Below are 23,789 nucleotides of genomic sequence, written 5' to 3'. Positions count from 1 at the left end.
CATTCGAGATATTCAATTTATATGCAATAAGAGCTAAAAGCAAAAAGAAGAGCCCATAGGAAAAACCAATCTTATGGTTCTTTCCTTTTTTACTCCTCTTGGATATACTTTCTCTTCCCGTGTGTTTTAGGATTTATTCAAAAATACTCTTTCTTGAATTGTATTTCTTCCTTTTACTCTTCTCTTCCCCCCCCCCCCCCCCCACCCCGTATCGAAGAGCATCACGTGCAATGGGAACTACTTTAGAATTCTTATTGAGTCTTCAAAAACATATTTTATGTATTGATTTGGTAACGCATTCGTTGAAAGATATTTAAGAGAAAGAAACGTCCATATTAAAACTATATGTGTTTGTAAATGCCCACACACTATTTATGCTTCTCTTGGGCGTTCACTAAACATTAGGACTGATTTGGATTCCTAGGCAAATATACAGTTATGAATAATTGTATTCCGCATGCGGCGATTCAAAGAATGAAATTAAAAACAGCGTTTACGATAAATATTCACAAGAATATGTCAAACCTGAAGTAAATCGACACCCTAAGTTGTAATAAACCAATATTTATAATAGATAAAAGAAAGTAAGTGAATATATCAAAGTAACGATGCAGCTTTCGATTTCTTAGGAATGATTCCCAAAGGGAATCTAATGAAAGAGGGTTATTTCTCCTGGCTTTACTGTAACAACTGAATTGAACTGAATTATGATTTTTGTTTCATCTGAATTTTTTTCCCATAAATTCCGCAAACGTTCCTCAAGTGCATGTGATTTGATTCATAATTCTGAATTCAAATACTTTCTTTCTTTCAAACCGAGCGCAACTCAGGTCTATCACCATCTATGGGCTATTTAAAATTCAAATATTGTATACAAGTGTATAAAAAGTTCGAAAACAGTGTTTGAAAATTTAGTTAAAAAGAAAAAAATGGTTAAAACAAATTGTGGTTTGCACGAATGGGATCAAAGAGAGATCAGAATATTTTTTTAACCCTCAGAATTCTCCCATTATCAAGAGACAGACATGGCCGTTGACCGCTCAGAGAGACCATCTTAGGATTGTTAGCGCTATTTCCCAAAGGGGTGGACGGTCTTGGAGAGCCTGATGATGTCAGACTCGATTAATCGAACCAGAAACTTGCTAGCATTCACCAGAAACTAACAAAGCAGCTGGTTATAACACACTATAACAATGTACCACACGCGCGCGAGAAAAGTCGCAGCGCAGATCACTGTCGTCCGCGGGCCTCTGGCAAATTCTTGGCTTCCCCTTTTCGTTGAAGTCTTGTATAATATCTCGCTTAACGTGGTTCGGTGTAACAGGGATCCCTGGTCTTCGAAATCCTCAAACGTGTTCCTCTACCTTCTGATGAGGAGCTCGTCGAGTTGTTCCAAAAAATGTCATAATATCGTGATCCTTCTTCCGAATCGTTATATTTCCTGTGGGTATTATGCGTGAAATTTGAATGACTGCTCCCCACATTGAGACTTGAATAAGACCATCCCGCATTTTGGTCAGCGATGAAAAGCATCTCGTTTCACGTGCCAGTTGTTGTTTCTAGTTGTTCCTCCCATCAGGGGCGTACGCAGGACTAATATTTGGGGAGGACACAAAACGGCTGAGGAATTCCCCCCCTCTCCCTCCCGAGAAATTTCGAGTTACCACCCTTCAAAAAGCATTTAAATTAACAGAAATCGGTTAAAATAGCATGTAAGAAGTATTTTCTTTCGATATATAACTAATTAGTTAATTTTTTTTAACCAAAATATTAAATGTTTTTCTTCTTTGTTTTTGGTCGGCCGTAGCCCCCCCCTGCCCCCCCTTTCTTCCGACACCTATGCTTTCTATTAATTTGGATATAGTAAATTCACGTCCTGTCATAGTTTCAAAACGTCTACGGTGATTTTTAACCTAATTTCCATAAAGCGTGTGCTTAAGTGTCAGGAAAATGCCAATAATAGTAATAATCCCATCTGTAATTGGAGCACTTACGAACGGCACCTGCCATCACTCTAAAACCATACTTTCTCCCTATGTAGAGATATGCAATTATCATTTCGGATGTTTTCTGCTACCTCTCGAAGTTTCTACGTGATATTTCAAAGCATTCTTTATAAAATTTTCCAGTAGAATTTCGTGAAGAAATCTGTCGTACTCTCTCTCTCTCGATGTTAAATTGGATGAAAATAAAATAAATCGAATGTTTTAAAATTTTTGAACTTCCGTTTTCACGTGAAATCACATTAGTGAAAAACGGATTTAAAAAAACTTGAAGAAATTTCTTCTCTCTTTTCTTTGTCCCAGCGCTTCCAAAGGGTTAAGTGTTCGTTCGGTTGGGCGAGTTGACAGTCTGATCACGTAATGTTTTATTCCTCGAGGGGAGAGGGAAAAAGTTCGGCAAAGATTCCGATTTTGTTTGAAATTGTTTTTGAAGTTTTTTTAAAAAAAAAAAACACATAGACAAAAAGTAAAAAAATCACTGAGATGTGCAATATTTTTACGGGGAAAAAAACGGAAGAAATTTTTCCTTTCTTCTTCCCATCAAACTCCTGTCAGGAAAACTGAATCGTCCCAAAGGAGGTTATGCATATTTGGGTCCTCTGTATGTACATAGTCAGTGAGATATATACTCGAACATATTTCTCGATACTTTTTTGTTTCTTTGTGTGTTACACGATGGTTGTTTTTTGTAGAGGTATACAGTGAAACCGTAGCATTTCTCTTGACTTCTCTCTCTCTCTCAATGTACTTCTTTTGTCCCTGGTAGTTATTCAAGCAGTCACCCCCTCATCCAGGAACGAGACCCTTTTCTAATTAATAAATCAAATAATTCTAATTGAGTAGTTTTAGGGTGCACCAAAATTTTATAAATAAGGGGAATATCCAGACCTCTTAGTCTAGATACCCGTTATTCACCCACTTGTAGGGTCTCTACTAGTTCTTACTGGATTATAAACGTTGCACATTCTTTTTCTTGCTCCATATTGCGTTATTTCCTTGCTTCACATTTTTTTCACATTGCGTCATTTTCTTGCGAAACAACTTTTCCTCGCTTTACATTGCGTCATTTCCTTGCGTTCCGTTTTATCCTTGCTCCAGATTGATTTATTTCGTCAATTTTTTTCCTTGCTTCACACTGCGTCATATTTTGCCCTTGCTTCACATTGCATTATTCACTTGCGTCACACTGCGTCATATTTTTCCATTGCGCCATTTCCTTCTGTCACATTGCGTCATATTTCGCCCTTGATTCACATTGCATTATTCACTTGCGTCACACTGCGTCATATTTCTCCATTGCGCCATTTCCTTCCCTCACATTGCGTCATATTTTGCCCTCGCTTCACATTGGGCCATTCCTTTGCGTCTCATTTGCATATTCTATAATTCGCTTGCATCACAATTTTTCCCTTGCTTTCCACTGCGTCATTTCTTTGCGTAAATTTTTTTTCCTTGCTCGACAATCCACCATTTCCTTGCTTTACATTGAATCATTCAAGGATTCAACTGTCCTTGCGGGGGAGTTTTTCGAATCAGCCCAGCCGAGAAAATTTACAATGCGTGAATGTTTAAAATATTATTTTTTTGTGCTGTGCTTCTGCTGATCGATTTGCGCAACATTTTCGCAGATGGAAGTTGTCTTGCACCTCAAAATGTCAAAATCGCAAAAAATCAACGTCAAACTGAATATGGCACTGTCCCGACTCTTTTCCCCGAAAAAACTCCAATCAAAACTCACCTTCAGTTCTTGGAGATGTTCTTTGTAGTCTTTGATGCTTACTCCTTTCGTCAGCGAAACACTTACATTCGCCTGTTCAAGCTCCGTTACCAGTTTATTAATTGGCTGAAATTATAGTTTGTTATGAAATCAGCATTTCATAAAATTGAATATCATTATTAATATGAAAAAATGCAATAGACTAACAAAGCATCACGAATCCTCACCACATCATCGATAACTACACTGAGTGGCCATTTTATTACGACAATCTGACATAATTACCCTTACAACAGCAATTCCGAGATATCTCGTCTTCTTAATACCCTCTCATATCGTCAGTCCCGCACCCAGATAGCTCAGTACAGCCTGATAACATGTTTCTCTCCCCCTTACCCATCCAGTCAATCAACTGCTAATGGGCGGAGTTAGATTTTTTTCAATGTCTGATAAAAGAAGGGAAGAGAAGATGTGTTTTCCCTTTCCCTTCGACGTAGTATACGATTATGCTTACAGCATAAATGACAGAAAATGATAGTTTGTTTCGCTACCTTTGTTATCATACTTATTTTGTACTAAGGGAGTAGGGAAGCATTTATCAGCTTACGCAATCGAAAAAAAAATTGAGGTGGCGATTTCTAGAATGCTTACTGATTTCCATTATGGCAGTTTTAGCGCGAATCAGGAAAGTTTTAAAAATCGCTTAAATGGTTAGAACATAAATAATGTCGTCACACTATTCTATAATTTTGGTCATGTAAACATAATACTTGAATGCCAATTCAGTATAGTGCAGATTCGGTCATGAATGTTCCTTGGGGCCGATAAAAAAAAAAATTCCATTAATCTTGTACCATAAAAAGCTGCAGATTATTTGCAATTTTCGCAGGAAATTTTCTTTCTTTGTGCAATACTTGTATGCATTTTCTTGAAAGTGGCGCATATATTCTTACAATGGTACATTCTTAAGAAGGTGCGTTCGCGTTCTTCCAAAGTGATTCTTCCACTTTTCCTGGGCTTAGTTCGTCCTGGACTATTTCTTGCGCTATAAAGAAAGACTTGATTTCTCAAATATGTTTACATTGGAAGAAAACGCAGGTGTCGGGAGGACATGATCGAAGTGTTTACAATTTTCAACGGGATGTATACGATGGACTATGAAATATTAATACGCCGTGAATCGACTGCCTTAACCAGGGAACACCAATATCGATTATTAAAGGACAACTCCAGGTTGTGTTTCTTCTCTTATAGGGTTGTTAATGAGTGGAATATCTTACCCCTGGCGGTAGTAAGTTCTAACACAATTGACACGTTTAAAAAGAATACGACAAACATGTTGGGGTGAATCGAGAAGCTTCCCATAGTTAGAATAAGAACACCATAAGTATTTTTTATGGGCATTCCAAAAAATATTTTATCATGTACATGTTTACGGTTACATATAGTTTTTAGTTTATATGATTGCAATTTTAATTGGGGTGTTGCTGTATTTTAGAAATATATGACATTCATATTTGTTATGGATATCTTCTTTTGAGCGACCTCGTTGGGAATTTTGCCTGTTGTGGCTTTGTTTTTGTATTTGCATATATATATTCACGAAGATATAAATGTTTCTCCTAAAAAAAATTTTCACATTGCATGTTCTTTGCTTATCATGAGGAATTTTCAACCCATTTTTACGAAACTTACAGAAAATTTGACACTACCGTATTCAAGAAATACACTGTAATAAAATTACAAATTTAACAACTTAGTGTTCGATGACATACGAGCGTCTAAAATAAATTATTTTTAATTGCGCATTAAATATCAATTTTATTTTTTCATAATTTGGTTGCCAGATATACTTTATAAGTGCATTTCATGTATATAGTAATGTCAAATTTTCTGTGAGTTTCGTAAAAATTGGTTTTGTTTCTAACTCTGCAGAATATAAACAAAAAATATACGATGGAAATCGGAATTTTTAGAAGAAACATTCATATCTCTTCGTGCTAGTTTCACGGAAATGTTCACAGTTACTGCACAAAAACAAGTGAAAGATTCTGCAAAAGTTGTAAAGCATTTGCAGCTTTTTATGATTCATGATTGATTAAAAACATTTTTATTTTTATTTTTGTCGGTTCCTAAAAAAAAAATTCGTGACTAAATCTGCACGGAAGAGTGTGAGTTCAAGTATTATGTTTACATGCCCGAAATTGCAATACTTAATTACAAAACAGTGTGACGTCATAGCTCATTTGTTTAAAACTATTAGGTGCTTATAATAAAGTATCCATTCAGTGTATTTTAACTATTAATCGATTCACTGTCCAATGCTGCAATTTTACTAGTGAAACAATACTTTTCCTAATATACACTTCCTCGAGAATTCTCCATATACTACCTAATTACACTGCTGGCCACCGTAAATGCAACACCTTGAAGGAAGCATGCAAATAATATGAAATTTACAACATGCATTAGCGGAGGTGAGATATGCAAATGATTAGAATTTCAGCGCAGACGCACATCACGCGCGCCTGTGGCGCCACTTCAAAGCGCTATTTAAGGCTTTGAGATTTCGACGATTTGAAGTACGGCAATTGTGTTTTTCTTGTGGTTTTTTCAAAAAAACGATCAATTATGCCTCGTAGAAAACAGCGGTCATCTTTTGATCAAGTATCCGAGTTCGACAGAGGAAGGATAGTGGCCTACCGAGATTGTGGATTATCTTTCAGGGAAATCGGTAGTCGTGTTGGACGAAACCAAACAACTGTAATGCGGATATGTGATCGTTGGATGCAGGAGGGTACGACGGACCGACGTGTTCGATCGCATCCACCTCAGTGCACCACTTCACGTGATGACAGGGGTATTGTGCGTATGGCAGTGACGGATCGCTCAGCCACATCACGAACCATAGCACAGCACATTCAGTCTGTACCACATCATCCAGTGTCTGCGCGTACCATTCGACGCCGTTTACAGCAGAGTGGTCTGTCCGCAAGACGTCCATTGCTTCGTCTACCCTTGACGCAGAACCACAGACGTCTCCGCCGCCAATGGTGCGATGAAAGAAGGATGTGGACGGCACAATGGAATGAAATTGTCTTTACTGACGAGTCACGCTTCTGTCTGCAACACCACGATGGTCGGATTCGAGTCTGGAGACACCGTGGAGAGAGGATGCTGAACAGCTGCGTTATGCACCGCCACACTGGTCTTGCACCGGGTATTATGGTATGGGGCGGTATTGGATATCACTCTCGCACTCCTCTAGTACGCATTGCCGGTACTTTAAGAAGCCAGCGCTACATCTCCGAGGTGTTGGAGCCAGTTGTCCTTCCTTACCTTCAGGGCTTGCCCACAGCCATATTTCAACAGGATAATGCGCGACCACACGTGGCACGCATTGTCAAAAGGTTCTTCGTCAATCGCCAGATAGAATTGCTTCCCTGGTCAGCTCGCTCTCCGGATCTTTCGCCGATAGAAAACATGTGGTCCATGATTGTTCAACGATTGACCCAGATTACATCCCCAGCTGCCACACCAGATCAACTTTGGCAACGCGTGGAAGCTGCTTGGTCTGCTGTACCCCAAGAACACATCCAAAGTCTCTTTGAATCAATGCCGAGGCGTGTGGCGGCGGTGATCTCCAACAATGGCGGCTACTCTGGCTACTGATTTTGGCAGGAACCACACTTCACAGAAGTCTATAAATTTAATCATTTGATGCTTGGTCAACATGTTATCTACAAAATAAATATTGTTGCGATATCTCTTGTCTTTCTTGGTGTTGCAATTTGGGTGGCCAGCAGTGTATTTTTGAATGCCCATGCTCATACATGCTTGAACCAAAATTCAATATCAAATATTTCAAACGTAATCAAGATCGTGGATATCGTAGAATAATAAACTATCCACTACACATTAGCAGTACTTGATACAGAGAAAAATCGAAAAGTTGAGTTTGACATTATTTTGATAAAATTCAATTACCAAGCTCATTTCATTTAAACTGAGCTCAAACTTTATTATCAACGATGTTTAGGCACAAGACAAGTTTTAATTACATTTATTCTCGTCGCGCAGTTAATGAAATTATTTAGTTACGTGGAGATACTTTTAATATAATACTTCGATTTTGACGTTCATAAAAATTAATTGAATTTGAACTGAAGTCAGAATTCTCGGGTAAATCAAGTTCCTCGAGAGTGTGTTTCAATAAACTAATAACCCTTTGCGGCAGTTCACTAAACCTCTCATTAATAAGATAAATCGACTGACCTTCGGGATCATGATTTTAACGCTCGTACCTACGACAATTCCCCATGAATGAACATCGAACTGAAACATGCGAATGCCTTGCCACTCTCTCACGTGCCAATCTCGTGTGTGGTTCTGGATAGTGGTTATTTAGTAAATAAAAGAAGAAGCTGTGCGATCATTGTATTATTTATTAAATCACCATTGTTACAAATTACAAATACAGAAAAATTAACAATATATTTCATCAATTATAGATTTTAATTGAATTTAAAATTTTTCTAGATTTATAACTTAATCGGAAAATTCTGTAATTTATAAAAAAAGTGTATACGAGATGTGCCAGGAGAGACTATGGCATATTTTATTTAAAAATTAATACGAAATCTCTCAGTTGAGGTATGAGACTGTGGCTTGCAATTTTTAAAAATTTCATTTTGAAAAGAATAGTTCAAGAATTCAAGTGTTCATGTATAGGTAGTGTTTGCATTTATGTCTGATTGACAATTGCATACCTGAAAAAAGACGATGCGTGGTATTAGTTTCATTCTATAAGATGTTAAGGTATCCGACTACCTTTCTTGTCACTTTTCTTTAAAATGGTTCTGCAGTGAACTTTAAATACATTTTTTGATAGAAAATGTCCAGAAATGGTGAAAACAGTGACAAATTTTGGTCTATCTATTACATTTTCTATGAAAAAGTCGTTTTCATGTCAAATTTTAGGCAAAATTCATGTGATATTCGAAACACGATTGCAAACAATTTTATTAATGAAATGCTTAGTGATTTTCACAGTGCATTTAGCTGGTAATGTTGCAGGTTATGAATCAAAATTTAAAGAATTGCATGATATGTTCATAAGTTACACCAAAATATGTTTAAGTACGTGCGAGTTTTTTGAAATTTCATCCTATATTTTGTCTATAAAACACGATAATTCAAAAACTATATGTGATAGACCTTAGATTTTTGCTCATAACTTCAACAATATATAGCAAAAAATCTCATTAAAATTTGGTAAGGATGCAATGCACCAATTTTTACAAATCATGTCACAAAGTCAAGTAAAATGTCAAAAATATCAGTCTTCGTAAAACATGTTTAAAGTCTTTATTCGCGTATTACTTGTATGTAAAAACGCAACACTGAAATGAACGTAACTTTGATTCTAAGCATCATATAAACAAAACAAGGCCCGTTTTGGAATCACAACAAATAGGGCTTTTATAAAAAATAAAAAAATGAAAATCCATATTTTCTTCCAATATGACGTTTCCAACGTAGTCGGATACCTTAATAGTGGTGTTTTAAGTTTTAACAGATGTTCTAAGGGGTTCCGAGATCCGAAAGTGCTGAGTCAAACGGGGGGGGGGGGGGGGGTTCCGAAATTATTGAAGATTTTTATTAATTTCGAATTTTCATCGAGATTCGGAAATAATATCTTTTATACATTCTAAAACTATTTCTGTCATTAATTCTGATTTATTTCACTTTAAAAAATTATGTCTTTCATTAATTCTGAAATTATTTCTTTCACCATTTCTTAGAGCATTGGTTTCGAGTAAAAACTTTCAGCCTGCATGTATAATTATAATTATATATTTATATTTTTTATATCTTTAAAACTGCACGTTTAAAAAAATATTTTTCTCCTTTTTGATATTGCGATATTTTTATATTTTAATTTTTTATTTAAATATTTGCATACGTATTTACACATGATAAAAAAGTTTGAAAATTAAATTTAAATTCTTGTACATGTATCTTAAAAAAATACACGTTAAAAATATTTTGCTTGTTCCTGATATTCCACATCAAGGGGGGACACCAACTTCCCGATAAGTACAAAAAAAAGGCTGCCGTACGGTTTCGGCAATAAATTGTATTATTCAAACGCAGTATTTTGTATTCTTGGTCTAATTACCCCTCGTATGCAGAAAATGACCGCGGTGAGACAAAAATAATCACATTCGCCGTAACATATGGAAAATGCATTGTGTTATAAATACCTGACCAATATCCACTCATGATAATATTAAACAAATGTTTTATATTTATATATATTTTTTTGTATTTGAATATATATGTATACGCATTTAAATATGACAAAAAGTTTGAAAATTACATTTGAATCTAATTATAAGTCTGAAATTTTCATTTAAAACCAAGGGAAAATCCTTGGATAGCTTTTATTCGAGGAAGCTGCGTCCACATCACGGTGAATGATATTAATTTCAATTTAATACGTGGGTTTATAAGAAAGGAGAAATGAAAGGAGCGAAAAAATGAGAAACACATAAACGTGATTCGGAAAAGGTTAATCTCGCTACGGAAGCCCGATGAGTTTTATGAGCGAGCCGTGGCACCGAGGGAACGTCAAATTACCGGAAAAGTATAGAAAAGCGAAATATCGCTCGGGAAGCGCAGCGGCTGTTATTATGTTTGCTTAACGCTTACATGGCGCGGAAACTCATATTACGTGTCTCTTTTGGGTCGACGTACTTCTCAAAATCTTTCGTGTCGAAACAAGGTCCAGGGGGTCAACCGTAAGTTTTAGAAAAGCCTTCAACTCAAACATCCGACCATCGTTCTTTTTTCTCCTCTTTCTATCTCAAACGATTAATTTCCACTGAGAAATGTGATGATACGCTCCATGTGTACGGGATAATCACTTTCCCTTACTTTTGAGAACGGAGGGACTTTTCGGATTAATTTTAAGCATCAATGGGGTTCTCTGGCATCTCAACTGATACTTCTGCAGGACTTGCTTCGATTGCTATAAATTGCCATTTCCTCTAAGCAGAATTGTCTATTCGTATTTTTGTTATACGAGGAAAGAGAAGAAAGGAAAACAGTGGTCGTGTGTGTCACGCAAAAGAATAAAAAATGGAGATTTTTTATAGACGGAAAATTTACAGCGAGGACGCCGAGAGAACATTTTTAGGAGAGTGCGGGCCACTTCATTGGTTTGAAAACGTGTCGCAGGCACATGGAAGTGTGCCGTGGGCCAGTCGAATGATCTGTAAGTATGGCGTCATTAAGTGATGAAGAACTGCGTCGCAAACCACTTAAGTGCTCTGGAACTGTGTTACAATTGAAGGGATATGTAATTGTGCCGGGGGTCGTGTAAGTGATCTGTTTATGTAGCTTTCAGTTCAGCTTAGCAAAATCAGGTTTGTGATCGTGGGCCGCATCAGATTACTCTGAGGACCTCCGCTCTGTCCTCCTAGGGGATACAAAAAATACTCCGAGGATAATCTTTGCTCATTTGATCATTTTTGTCGCACCACGGTCGTTTTCTGCATACGAGGGCTAATTAGACCGGGACCGAGTATCTTATCGATCTGGGTTACCGCGAGTGGACCTTCTTTGGCACGCGGGCTATTGGTTCTCCAAGTATGATTCAGGAACTTCTGCAGGGATTTGAACAACTGTCTTGCTCTTGATCTGACCGAGCGCATTAACCACTGCGCTACATAAACACCAGTCCTTTCCTCCCTTGGAAAGTAAACATGTGTGCTGGATGGGACCGTGCAATGGATAATCTGACACGAGTATCAGCGATGGTCGACTGAAGTTGGTTTTCTGCGGAAGAAAAAAAGTCTCTCTTCCGAGAGTAGTCAAACCCTCGGGACATTTGCCATCTTCACTCCATAATATAGAAAAAAAGATTGCAGGACCATCAAGAACCCGAAACAAGTACAACTCTGACATTATGAATACGTTGAGGGACACAAATACACTCAGAACACACGTTACGGCATGTGCCGATTTGTTGGAAATTCAACAGAGATTCAGGACCTTTAGTAGTAGTCTCCTCTTATTGACGTTATAACCGAAGTCGTTACAACCAAGTTTCACCACAAGTGTTCGTTTTTCTTTAAGAAATCCTTCCCTAACCTTTTTTGTTTCAAGTACCTATTTTTAGGTATATTATACTGCACATATGTTCCTCTCAAGTATATAATTTCATAAATGCACATAAATGACATATAATTTGATGGCAACATCTGGAAATAAAAGCAGCGTTTGATGTGGTAGTTGATAGGAATGTAGCAAATTATATAAAAGACGAAAAACGTTCGGAGTCCGAAATTGTAGTAGAAGTTATCGGAAAAATGATTCAGTAGCGGAAGAAAGTATCGATTGTCGGCCAAGAAAACGGGCAGATGCGTAGACAAGGAAATGTTAAACGGAAATAAGAAATTGTCCGCTATATTTAGTATATATAAATACGGAACCCGTGCCGCTATGTTCGATAAATACTGCCGGGAATAGGCAGACGGACTCCGGTCATAGTTGTTTCGTTTTCCGATAGTCTCGAAAAATATATATCATTGCAGTACATTTTATGGAAAATGTGTAGTCATCTGGACACTCCTAGACATGAGCGACATTATGAATGTTCTATAACAATAAAATTTTGCTTATGCGAGTGGGAAAAAAATATCAAAAAGGGAGTTAAAGTTGTGTTTATGGAGTGAAATGAATTCCAAAAATAAGCACCTCTTAAATATAAAAGTCCAATTATGCAGATATAATATATACAACTCGAGATAAATTTAATTTTTTTAAATGTTAATTTTAAAAAGTTCTACATTTGATATCATTAAAACCAGAAACTATATATACGCTGATCTCTCCCTATTCCTCCCCAATGTTTCTAAGGTATACGTTTAACCTTGAAAGCTCTTCCCATTATCCACAAATGTTGAACATGTTACCTGTGCTTACCACAGGTGTTTAATTTTTTTCATTGTTTTGTGTTAGTTTGTATTTTTTTCGTTTGTTTACCCTCTCATACTTTTGGAAAATGTGTTCTCATGCTTGGTTAGGTGGGATGGATGGATTGGGGAGCTGGGAGGGTGTTGCTACTTTTCCAACAGATACCCTTTACGTTAGAGGTTCCGTAAGGAATATTAACGTGGGTATCTGTCTGGTATTACCAGTTAGAGCATAGTACCTGCTCAATCATCCTGTGATGATTTGAAATGTTACTTTTGTTTAAGATGAAATTTTTAAAAAGAAGTATAGATGGCGCACACACTTATGTATTTTCTAATTACTTCTCTATCTTCCGACAGATTTGCTTATATGTATGGGCTAGATATGCATAATGGTGTAGTGGTCTGCTTCCAATCACTAGTGCGTCGGTGATTGTGGGTTTGAACAGCGATTTTATGCTCGTATCATACCCCCCTTTTTTATATTGTATTGAATTTGCAACGGAGTCATCTATTTTTTACGAATAAAAACATAAAAGAAGGAATTTTGTTTTGCTCCTGCAGTGAAAGAAGCATTTCCTCAACTATTCCAGCTACCGAAAGTTTAATGAAATAATATAATAACTAACATCCAGACATGATAGGAAGATCTCTCTCTCTCTCTGTGTATTTAAAGTTTAATCTTTTTCGTGTAGCATACATTGTATTGTTTTGTATTATGGCGTTCAAACTGAGCTTTCGTACTTTCGTCTTGTTATGTATTATTGTGGATTCTGTGATTTTGATGAGCGGGGTTAGCGGCCATGTAATAAATCTCTGCACGATATATTTGGAAACTCAGTATCATTTAAAATGTGCGGGCTCCCACAAATAAACAAATAAAATTGTGCTACTCACAGTTGTACAGACAGACAGACATGGCCGCTGACCGCCCAGAGAGACCATCTTGGGATGGTTTGCGCTCTTTCCCAAAGGGATGCACGGTCTCGGAGAGCTAACAGTTGTACAGTTAATTTCGAAATGCCTTGTAATTTTTAAGTAGTAAAATAATGAACCGCATTAATAAAACTTGGAAGATATATAAGATAGATTCATCTTCCCGTAGAAAGCAGATAAATTCCTAAATAATAAGAAAAATAGTGTTAGATAACTTACGAGTGCGTGGTTATCTCCTTGTTCGTGTAGCGTAGCGACGGTGTCCCATCCATAATGTTGCACGAAAGTTATGAGAGCTGCATTGTGCGAAGAATCCGGGGACACGGTTCGGAAAAAAAATGGGAAGTTCTCTCTGTCGCTCAAGGCTGGAGAATTCGCTCCGTAAGAAACCTTCGGGGAAAGAAAAGAAAATTGTAATACAGAGAATATTCAAGGCATTAATTTTCAAAATATCAAATCAAACAAAAAAGTCACAACAAATAAATTTATTAACGAGGTGGCTGAAAAAGAGATGACCATAAAAATATGGATGTGAAACATAACCAAAATACAGCAACCTAATATAAGAGCATATACGTATCACGAAATAAAAAACTATACATATCTATACTATATAATACAGTGCCATAAAAAAATATGGTTGTCTTATTCTAAGTATGGATAGCCTTGATTTATAATGATATGATTATTGTACTTCTTTTTAAATGAGCCAATTGGGCTAAAATACGCGATCCCCGGAGATGCAAGATTTATTCCATTTATTAAAAGCCCTGCTAGAGTAAAACTCCCAGCAGCGACACCACAACCTGGAATTGTCTTTTATTTGACGATAATGGTGTTTCTTTGTCTAAACAATTGGTTGACGGTGTATTAATAACTCATGGTCCCATGTAATCCAACTGTAACATTCAACAGAATCATGTCCAGTGCATAAAGAGGGTGCAAAGAAAAGTACCCTTGCCGAAAATTACTGGCGAACCATTGATCTTAGAGCCATACTTTCAATAAGAAAAGCATCCATAAAACGTGTAGACTTCACATACGCCATTTATATTGCAAGGGTTTTGATAATTATATAGGTAGTAAAACAAAAAAAAAAAAAATTTTATATTTCACCTGCCCTGAAATGCCGAATTAGAAAGTCGTTACCCGGACTCTCCTAAGGCTAATAAAAACAATTCCGCGTTCCTAATATGAAATAATCCATAATATGCATTCATAGCTTGAGTTCACAGAATTTTTTTTTTTATGCAATTATTATTTTCCTCAATCCTGGCTTAGGACCCGTCCTATAGGGAATAGGGGGCATCCCGGACTCCTGGATGTGCTTACCCGTGCAGACAGGTAGCACATCTTTAGAGCCTTCCATGTGCCAAGGACACCTCTGTCGATACGAAGATATAACTGAGTGGAAGCTGAGCATTAGCCCGCATAAAGCTGAGTCTACTTTTGGGATTTTCCTCATACTGAGTGAATTGTAGAAATTCTCTTCCGTATGTAATATATTCTATTGCTGCATAAAGGTTTCGGTATTTCATTCTTGAGAATCGGGCTTCTCATGTTGTTGAAGACTATTGTTGCTGTTGCAACAGTGTTGGAAGATCTACAAAATTCATAAATCTGCTTCGAATACCACATTTCAATGTCATATAACGATAACTTTTGAAACGATTTTTTTTGTCCTCTAAAGCCTGGTTTACACTGTACGATACTTTACCGTGACGATGTTTCGGTTGCATCGCTTTTCGTATCGGTCCAGTGCGTACCCGGCCTCACAGTAAATATCTAACATTAGAGGAGCAGACGTGTGAGCTGGCGCGATGGTATAAAAACTCCACAACTGTACACTCCCCGTTCAAGAATATTCTTTTATCGCCTATCAATGCACAGTTACGCTGAGCACATACCGATTAGACAAGACAACACAAGACACCTGTAAATAAGCTTAGTGGTTGTTCACGTCGATTAGTATGGTACAACCTTTCAATTTGTGTGACTAAACCTGTTTGTGTTACGCCAATGGTTAACCCTTTACTGATGTTGTGAAAATTCTGTAACTGGCGTCTTGGTGCCATTTGACCCCAGCAAGTATTAATGCATTTAAAAAATCAACAAAAAGTTTTCATAAAAGCAATGAGTTTATAACAAGTCACTGAAATTTTTTTTTCAAATTTCAAATACAACGCCACAACAGGCAAATTGCCCAACGAGGTGGCTGACTTAAGAACATCATGGATCCCCGAGCCATTTTTTGGAGGCCCTACCTACTACTGCCACCCCCCTCCCCCCCCGCGGAACCCCCAACGAATCGGTACATGCGGGAATGTGCGTGTACGTGTAGTGAAACCTGACGTGAAGTTTTTTGTTTCTCTGTAATGCTTGTTATGTGTAGTGCTGCCATCTGTCACCAGTTTTTCAATTAGAAGTGAAGTGTTATAATTGAATGATTTATCGTTGTAGGACTGTTGCTCTCTGTGGCGAGACTTTTTAACGGGGAGATCGGCTCGCATTTGCGCCTTGAAGTTGAGAACCACAGAAAACCAACTTCAGCCGACCACCACTGTGGGGTTCGAACCCGGATCCTCGCATCGCGAGTCCGTCAATATAACCACTCGACCACCACAGCGGTAAATCCTCACTTATTGTTCAAAAACGGTCTTTTATTGGGACACACGTTCGAATAAAATGAAGAGATACATGACTTTTGAAATTTTTTTTATAATAATGTTTTATTTTTCAACTCAAATTCCATGATTGAAAAATGAACAGATATGATTGAAGTATACTTAGAAAAATAAAATTTACAAATTGAAATAGTATTCTATATTTTCACAAGCATCAAAATGAGTCTTATTCGAAGTCGGAAACACAGACCTTGTAAACAACAACACAACATGTTGGCCGCACACATCTTGCATGCAATTCACCAACAGCACCATCCTCGTGCTCGACCTCGGATATCCGATGTTTCATGATTAATTTAAAACTATTATCGAGAAAATTACCGCTCTTCTGATGCGCCATTTCGATCGGAACACTCCGAGAATCAGACAAAAAAGATTTACACAAGTGGTGTCAAAATGACCCCCCACACTAGTAATATTGAGGGAGGAAAAAGTAGAAAACATCATAAATTTGTGAAACACATGTAAACAACTAGCTTGAATGGTACTGAAAATAAGATGTTTCAGATGCATTTCTTTATCAAGGGTGTGGCAAGATGAATAATGCGTAGGATCAAGATGTTCCCACCACACCAGTTATGGATTAAGGTTCTATATTGTGCTTCCTTGTCTAGTCGCAACGGCTGTGGGCGAACACATGTGCGCCAAGATAAGGCAGCTTTAGACAAGAACTTATTCTTTATTGTTGACGTTGATTTGCACGGCACAACGTACACCAGTTAGCCATAGAAATCGCGTATACAAATCAACGTAAAGAACAATTACTAAGTTTGACTGAAAGTGTCTTTTTCTTGTCTAAATGGTGTGCGCCCAGCCTAACCATTAACTCTGAGACACGTGTTTCAGCAAATTCTCGACTTCCTCGCTAAATTTGAATCGTAGGTACTAGGCCTACTTCATCACACACCAACCCCGGCCATATCGTTATTCTGCAATTTACTGCAGTTAACGAGTTGGGTTGGATATAAAGGCACCGCTTATCGGTGATTGCCTGGAGCTCGTTGGGAAAAATACCCTGCTATGTATATTCTTCCCTCAGTTCGAATCTAGGACCCCACGGCAACCTTCACGACGGTAGACGGGCATCTGACCACCACGCAACTCGGGCGTAGGTAGGCTATTTCTTTACCGCACACCAATTCCGGTCATGTATCGCCATACGGCAATGTCCGACCGGTGGAGTTTGGTGGGGAAATAAAGGTGTCGTCTATCGATGGTCGTTCTAGGCTCCGTAGGTAAAGAACGTGTTTTCGATGTTCTTCCTCCGGATTCGAACCCGTGGACTTTGATGGTGGCCCTCGGGGTGGAAGACGAGCATTTTAGACTACTTTTTTTGTTTTTATTACCAGACGCGCCCCGCTTCCCATCCGATACAGACATCAGCGCGTTCCCAAAGGTACATTTTACTATTTCACCACTCGGGCATAGGTGACCTTCCTACCTACCTACCTACCTACCTACCTACCTACCCCTCCTCTCTCTAAAATTACTCTTCCCCCCCCCCCCCCCCCCACAAAGAAACGGAAGTAACGGAGGTTAGTCTTGGACTTTTCAAGGATCGATTGCTCCACACCACAAGCCAGACTCGCGAAAAATTAGAATCTCTGTCTTCATAATCTTTTACACCGGAAAAATAAAATATTGCATATGAAATACACGTGCGTTATTCATGATCATGCATGGAAAAGAAATCCTTCCCAAGAGAGACCTTCATTTTGCGCTTGATAAGCTAATGAATGCAGCCTCTCGCTCATATTAACGGGTTGCTAATTAGGTTTGCTCGCCTTAACAAGTTTTATAAGCATCATCGTTCGATGAAAGAAGTCCAAATTGAATAAACTCCATTTTGTCGAGAAGACACATTCTTCTCTCCTTCCTCATCCTGTAAACATTTCATCCAAAAAGCGATGGATTATTATTATTTTTTCATTATTCATCGATTTATTTGTCGAAAGAATTATTTCAACGGTGAAAAAAAATGTGTTTCATTATTCATGCTTCGATAAACTAATGCGGTCAAGCGGTTCCGGTATACGTAATGAGGATCTAGAATAATAATAATAATAGAACGACCTATAGCCCGTTTTTATTGCTATCCACTAGAGACACAAAAGATCTCACTTATCATTGACCTGGAATTACAATTATTGTTCTGTTATGATGAGTGCATTCATTATTATATGGGTTTGTTAGACAATTTTTAAAGATTCCGTTGTTATTTTCGCTGTATTTTAATGAGTTTTATTTGTGTTTCATTATTTTCAAAATCCAAATTTCATGTTTCCCTCATTCAGTTTTTGAAGGAAGGAAAAAAAAGTGAAGCATCTTACACTATCTTCAAAAACTGCATAAAAGTTCAATCTATCTTCCATATATATAAAACTGATTTTCTGTCTGCCTGTCTGTCTGTCTGTGTGTGTGTATGTTCTCTATACAAATCTACAATTTTTGATCGATCGTCACCAAATTTTGCATATATACCAAATGGGACCCGACTTGAACGATAGGCTACTTTAAAATTTCGTCAGAGCAGGGCAAGTGTCCCAAATGGGCAAAAAAACTGTCCGGCAACAATGGTTTTTGGGCCTCAACAATCACTTTCCGAACAGTTACTTTGGTTACCGTGGTTCCCTAGCAATGCGTTTCAGACGTGTATATGCCTTTACAACGGTTTGTCACTTCTTTAATCCTGTTAGTATATGTATAATAGTTTATGCCTTTATAATGGTTTCCCGCATTTTCAATACTCCCAGTAATGGGGTTTTTTGAATGACGTCGTAATCATCATCAGCATCGCTTTGAGGGTCAGGAAAAGGGTGATCCTCCCCATAGAAATCAGTGTTAAAATTGCCGATTTTAATGTAGAAATACGGAAATTTGGTGAATTTTCTGTCACATCAATAATTTTAAAAATTGTATTAAGTACTTGATTTTTGAAATATTGAGTTCGCTTAAAGATATACGAAGCCCAGGAGATTAAATATGAAGTAATTCACCGGACCTACTTTTGAGTTTGATATCCATGTCATAACATTGATTTCAACTTTTTATTTATATCTTCTGAAGCATGAAAATTAATGTCTCCGTATTGTCTTTTGATATTTATTTGCATAAATTCATGTGGGTTAGGATATTTTAAAATTAGTTATGAGCCCGTAAAAAGTGGATCGAAAAAATTCCACACTTTAATTAAGCATTTTTTTAAAGCTGAAACAGGCACATGGGTAACTTGAAGTTCAGGGGGTGGAGGTTTATCGAAATACCTAGCGCCCTTAAAAAAGGAAAAATATATATATTCATTTCTACCCTTCTTTAAATCTAATTATCTTATTTCTATCTATCTTATTTCATTAGTCGCGCAGGAAGTCACCATATTGGTTAACTTAGACACGGTTTGCATGTCCCTCAAAGAAAGGGAGAGATAGCACGTGATCCAAAAAGCTTCATTGAAGAAAACCCCGAGCAACGCTGGGTAATATATAGCTAGTAAATTAAATAAGTAAGCAATCATAGATGCTATAAGCAGGGTTCCATAAATCCATATCCGATGCGGTTTGCAATAAAAAATTATTCTCACGGAGGGGGGATTTTTTTTTTGGTAATGCAAATTTTTCTCATTTTTGTCGATAGACGACGCTGGCCGAAAGTAAATCACTGGGAATATGCAAGTTATACGAGTCTCATAATAAACGGAGTATACGATTAACAGCTCTTTTCCGAATTTTCCTGTTACTGACGCTTACATAAAGTTTTCATTGTGATGTTGGCATTGGTGAACGAAGCACTATCGGTGAAGTTGTTTTATCTCAGTCGATAATCGTCGCGTGAAGCTTTACGAACGTTTCGGACACACAAAGGATTGAAGAAAGGTTCAAGTTCAATCAGTCAATCAATCAATCACTCCTGTACGATTACGTGCAGTTCCCTCTATCGACAAAATTTTCAAATACTTTTTCCTTCGTACCAGGAAAAATCCCTCCCCCCCTCCTTCGTAAGAATAACATTTTTTCTCAAAAAGCAGCATTCAAATGTCAAATATATAAATTCCTTCAGTTTTTGTTAATTTTGGAACTATTCGCGAATTTGTGGGGCACCCTGTGTTTTACTATCAATTAACGAACTTCCATGTTGCCGGACAAATGTTCGGTCCCACGGGTGTCCTTTATCGAGAAGTTTTATGTGAGATTCCACGCCGAGTGGCGTGGTGGTAAGGTGCTCGTCTACCACCGTGAAGGTTCGAACCCAGGGGAGGATATACATAAGATATTCTCCCAAATGAACTTAAGGCGACCACCGATAGACAACGCCTTCATTTCCAACCCATCCCATTAATGGCAGTAAATTGCAATATAGCAATATGGCTGGAGTTGGTGTTTGGGATATGAAACACTAACATAATTTTCAAGGATACCGCGGAATTTCCGCTGGATCCGTTAATGGATTTTTGATAGAACTGCAATTCTGAGCAATCTCTGTAATATATAAATTTGGGGACATGATTGTGTTCTTGCTATATTATCCTACAACTCTTTTTTCAGAGCACTGAATTCACGTTCGTGGAAAGTGAGGAAGAATTTCATGCCTTAGATAGAAATGATGCGTCTAGTTGCGATTCTCTATGCAAGCAAAAAAAATATGAATTTTCGACGATATTTGCTGAAGGGATTCTAACCAAGAGTCATACTGGTTGTATAACAAAACAATATAAAAATTCCAGATTCAATCACTCCTTCCAGACTTTTGTGCAGCGCCCTCTGTGGACTAACATTTCAAGTATTTTTTTCTATACCATAAAAAAAAAATCCTCTCTTTCGTGAGAATAATTTTTCCCGAACCTCCTCCTCCTCCTCCTAACTAAATCATGGAACGCCACTCTGTCTCAATGAAGAGATTTTAGAGGTGGTCGGAGACCTGGGTCATGCTGGGAAATGTGTGTATGTGTTGTGAACCTATCGTGAAGCTTGTTTCTTGAAATGTTTATTTCAGTGCTGCCACCTACCATGAATTTTTCAAACTATGATTGAAGTGAAATGATTAAATAATTGTATCGTTGTAGGTCTTTTGGGGTCATTCAAGTATTACGTCAGCATCGGGGAGAGGGATTTCGGATTTGCTGACTTTTGATGACAGGGGGGGAGGGGGGTTTGAAGGTTGATTACGTCATCAACCACCCCTTTCTGAAGATATGAAATATTCTAAGCTGCTAACGAAATTTGCAAGGTCAGTGTATTTTTATGGTTCACTAGACGTCGTAAAATACCGGACAGACGACTTCAAATTGGTACACGATCTTTAAGCCCTGTTAGACAAATAAAATACTTGGGCTGTATCCTCAACAAAAATCTATCTTTCTCTTCACACATTGATCATGTAATAAACAAATCTAATAGAATTATGGGTATGCTCAATCGCATCACATTTCCACAGGCAAAACTTTCATTAAAGAACAAAATTATTCTTTTTAAATCCATAATAAGACCTACTCTACTCTATGCTTCGCCAGCTTGGGCGCATGCTTGTAAAACGAATATCCAAAAACTACAGACTATGCAGAACAAAATACTCAGAAGATTTGTTGGAGCCCCTTTGTTTGTTCGCGGAATAAACATCAGACAAGACTTGGACATACCTCACATATTCACATACATTAAGAAATTAAACAATGATCAATTCGAGCGAATGTTTAGTTCCCAATTCGAACATCTGAGGGAAATTGTTGACTATGATGCTGACTGCTTAAGGAAATATAGGAGGCCCAAACAAATTGGGCGCCTTAAATGGGAGAATTTGTAAAGATGCTTTCTTCTACAAATCTCATTGTATACATACTATTTTAATACATAAATTCTCTCATTCAATTGTATATACTCACATTACTTGCATACTATGTATCTATCCACTTTTGACATTTATTCGCATCTATTCGATTTGTATCTTCTCATTATTGAATTTTGTATATATACATATATTTCCCAATTGAACTTGCATATTGAACTTGGCCTGCATATGATGTACATTTGAAAAAGGTGTAAAAAAAAAAAAAAAAGAGCGAGAAGACTCTTTTTGAACTTTGGATTGTTTTGCTTACATAAAATTTGTCAATAGTAAATCCCCATTAATTTCTGATGCACTGAGTTGAAACAGAACTTTATTACCTGTATTGCATTTTTGATGTTACAGCTGGGGTTTTTGCGTCACGACTCCCATGTGATGTTTTTTCCCCCATTCCACTTCGAATATATGTTGCTAGCTGCAGATTGTGTGACCTGCTTCTGTGAACTGTGATGACATTTGCCTGCTTCTGTGAACTGTGATGACATTTGCCTGCTTCTGTGAACTGTGATGACATTTGCCTGCTTCTGTGAACTGTGATGACATTTGCCTGCTTCTGTGAACTGTGATGACATTTGCCTGCTTCTGTGAACTGTGATGACATTTGCCTGCTTATAGCCAGATCATGACTTTTCACCAATTTGACCAGTTCTTTTTACATACACTACACATTCATGCAAACACATATCTATCTACAAACATGTACACATTTTCTTCTTCACAGGCCTTCTTGGCCAGTTTTTATGCCGGCAGTTGGCCCTCGCGGGCTGGGAATCGGCTTAAAGTTCAATTCTGGTCTGGTCTGGCAAGGTCAGTGTTTTGCTGACAGGGGGGGGGGGTCAAAAATGGCTGAAAATCTGCTTACGTAATACTTGAATAGCTCCTCTGCTCTCTGTGGCAGAGATTTCTTAACGGAGATGGGCTCGCATTCGTGCCTCGGAGATGAGATCCACAGAGTTATTTTTTCCGGGAACCGTAAAGAAAGAAACACACACACCCATTACATATCTTTGAGCTTTTAAGTATAACATTTGGTCATTTTTGTCGCACCACGGTTAAGTATAACAACAAGAATAAATTAAAATGAATATTCTTTGAGCTGAGAATTATCGCTAACAAAAAGGAAACAGATACGCGCGCGAATGATAAGTTACTTTATTCGTCTTAATACAGTACTTCCCCAACGAAAAATATACTATTTATTATCATTATCCGAGCGTTTAGTAAGAATAATTTATATATAAAAAAGAACGTATACTTATAAACTACCATGAAGATTATTTATGCAAACAAAAGTAAAAAGAAAGAAGAGAGACCTAAAAGCGATTATGCACGCAGCTTTGAACGCGCTATAAATAAAAATGGTGATGATCATAAATCTTCTGCGTTACCTTAATATTAAGGAAAAACAGCTGTAAAACTGAAAGTTAGATTAATTTTAATTTACGTGTACTGCAAGTATAGGGGTGCCACATTCTGAAGTGGGGCTTCTTCCCCATGAAAAGAAGGGGGGGGGGCTCATCTCTAGAGGTGGGGAGGGGGAAGGCTAAATTAAGTCAAACAATTTTCCGGTCCTTTTATTAAAAAAAAAAATTTCCGTATAGAGCCGCCACATCTTCAACACGATCGTTACATT

The 23,789-nt window shown here is 37.5% G+C and overlaps 1 protein-coding gene across 1 annotated transcript in view; it reads right to left on the bottom strand.

Annotated features, from left to right (window-relative positions):
* The window catches only part of LOC149069495 (uncharacterized), a 172,197-nt gene that overhangs the window by 57,784 nt on the left and 90,624 nt on the right, over positions 1 to 23,789 (bottom strand). Inside the window, exons 3-4 of the mRNA XM_089249807.1 lie at positions 13,857 to 14,027; positions 3,742 to 3,846 (exon numbers count right to left, since the gene is read on the bottom strand). Of these exons, the coding sequence (XP_089105933.1) occupies positions 3,742 to 3,846; positions 13,857 to 14,027 (276 nt within the window). The remainder of the gene's footprint in view (positions 1 to 3,741; positions 3,847 to 13,856; positions 14,028 to 23,789) is intronic.

Source organism: Pholcus phalangioides, unplaced genomic scaffold (assembly GCF_987345545.1).
Source record: "Pholcus phalangioides strain wild (caught in Gottingen) unplaced genomic scaffold, Ppha-v1.0 ptg000022l_1, whole genome shotgun sequence".
NCBI lineage: Eukaryota > Metazoa > Arthropoda > Arachnida > Araneae > Pholcidae > Pholcus > Pholcus phalangioides.
Note: the sequence above shows the minus strand (reverse complement) of the source record. Positions and strands in the feature narration are given on the sequence as shown.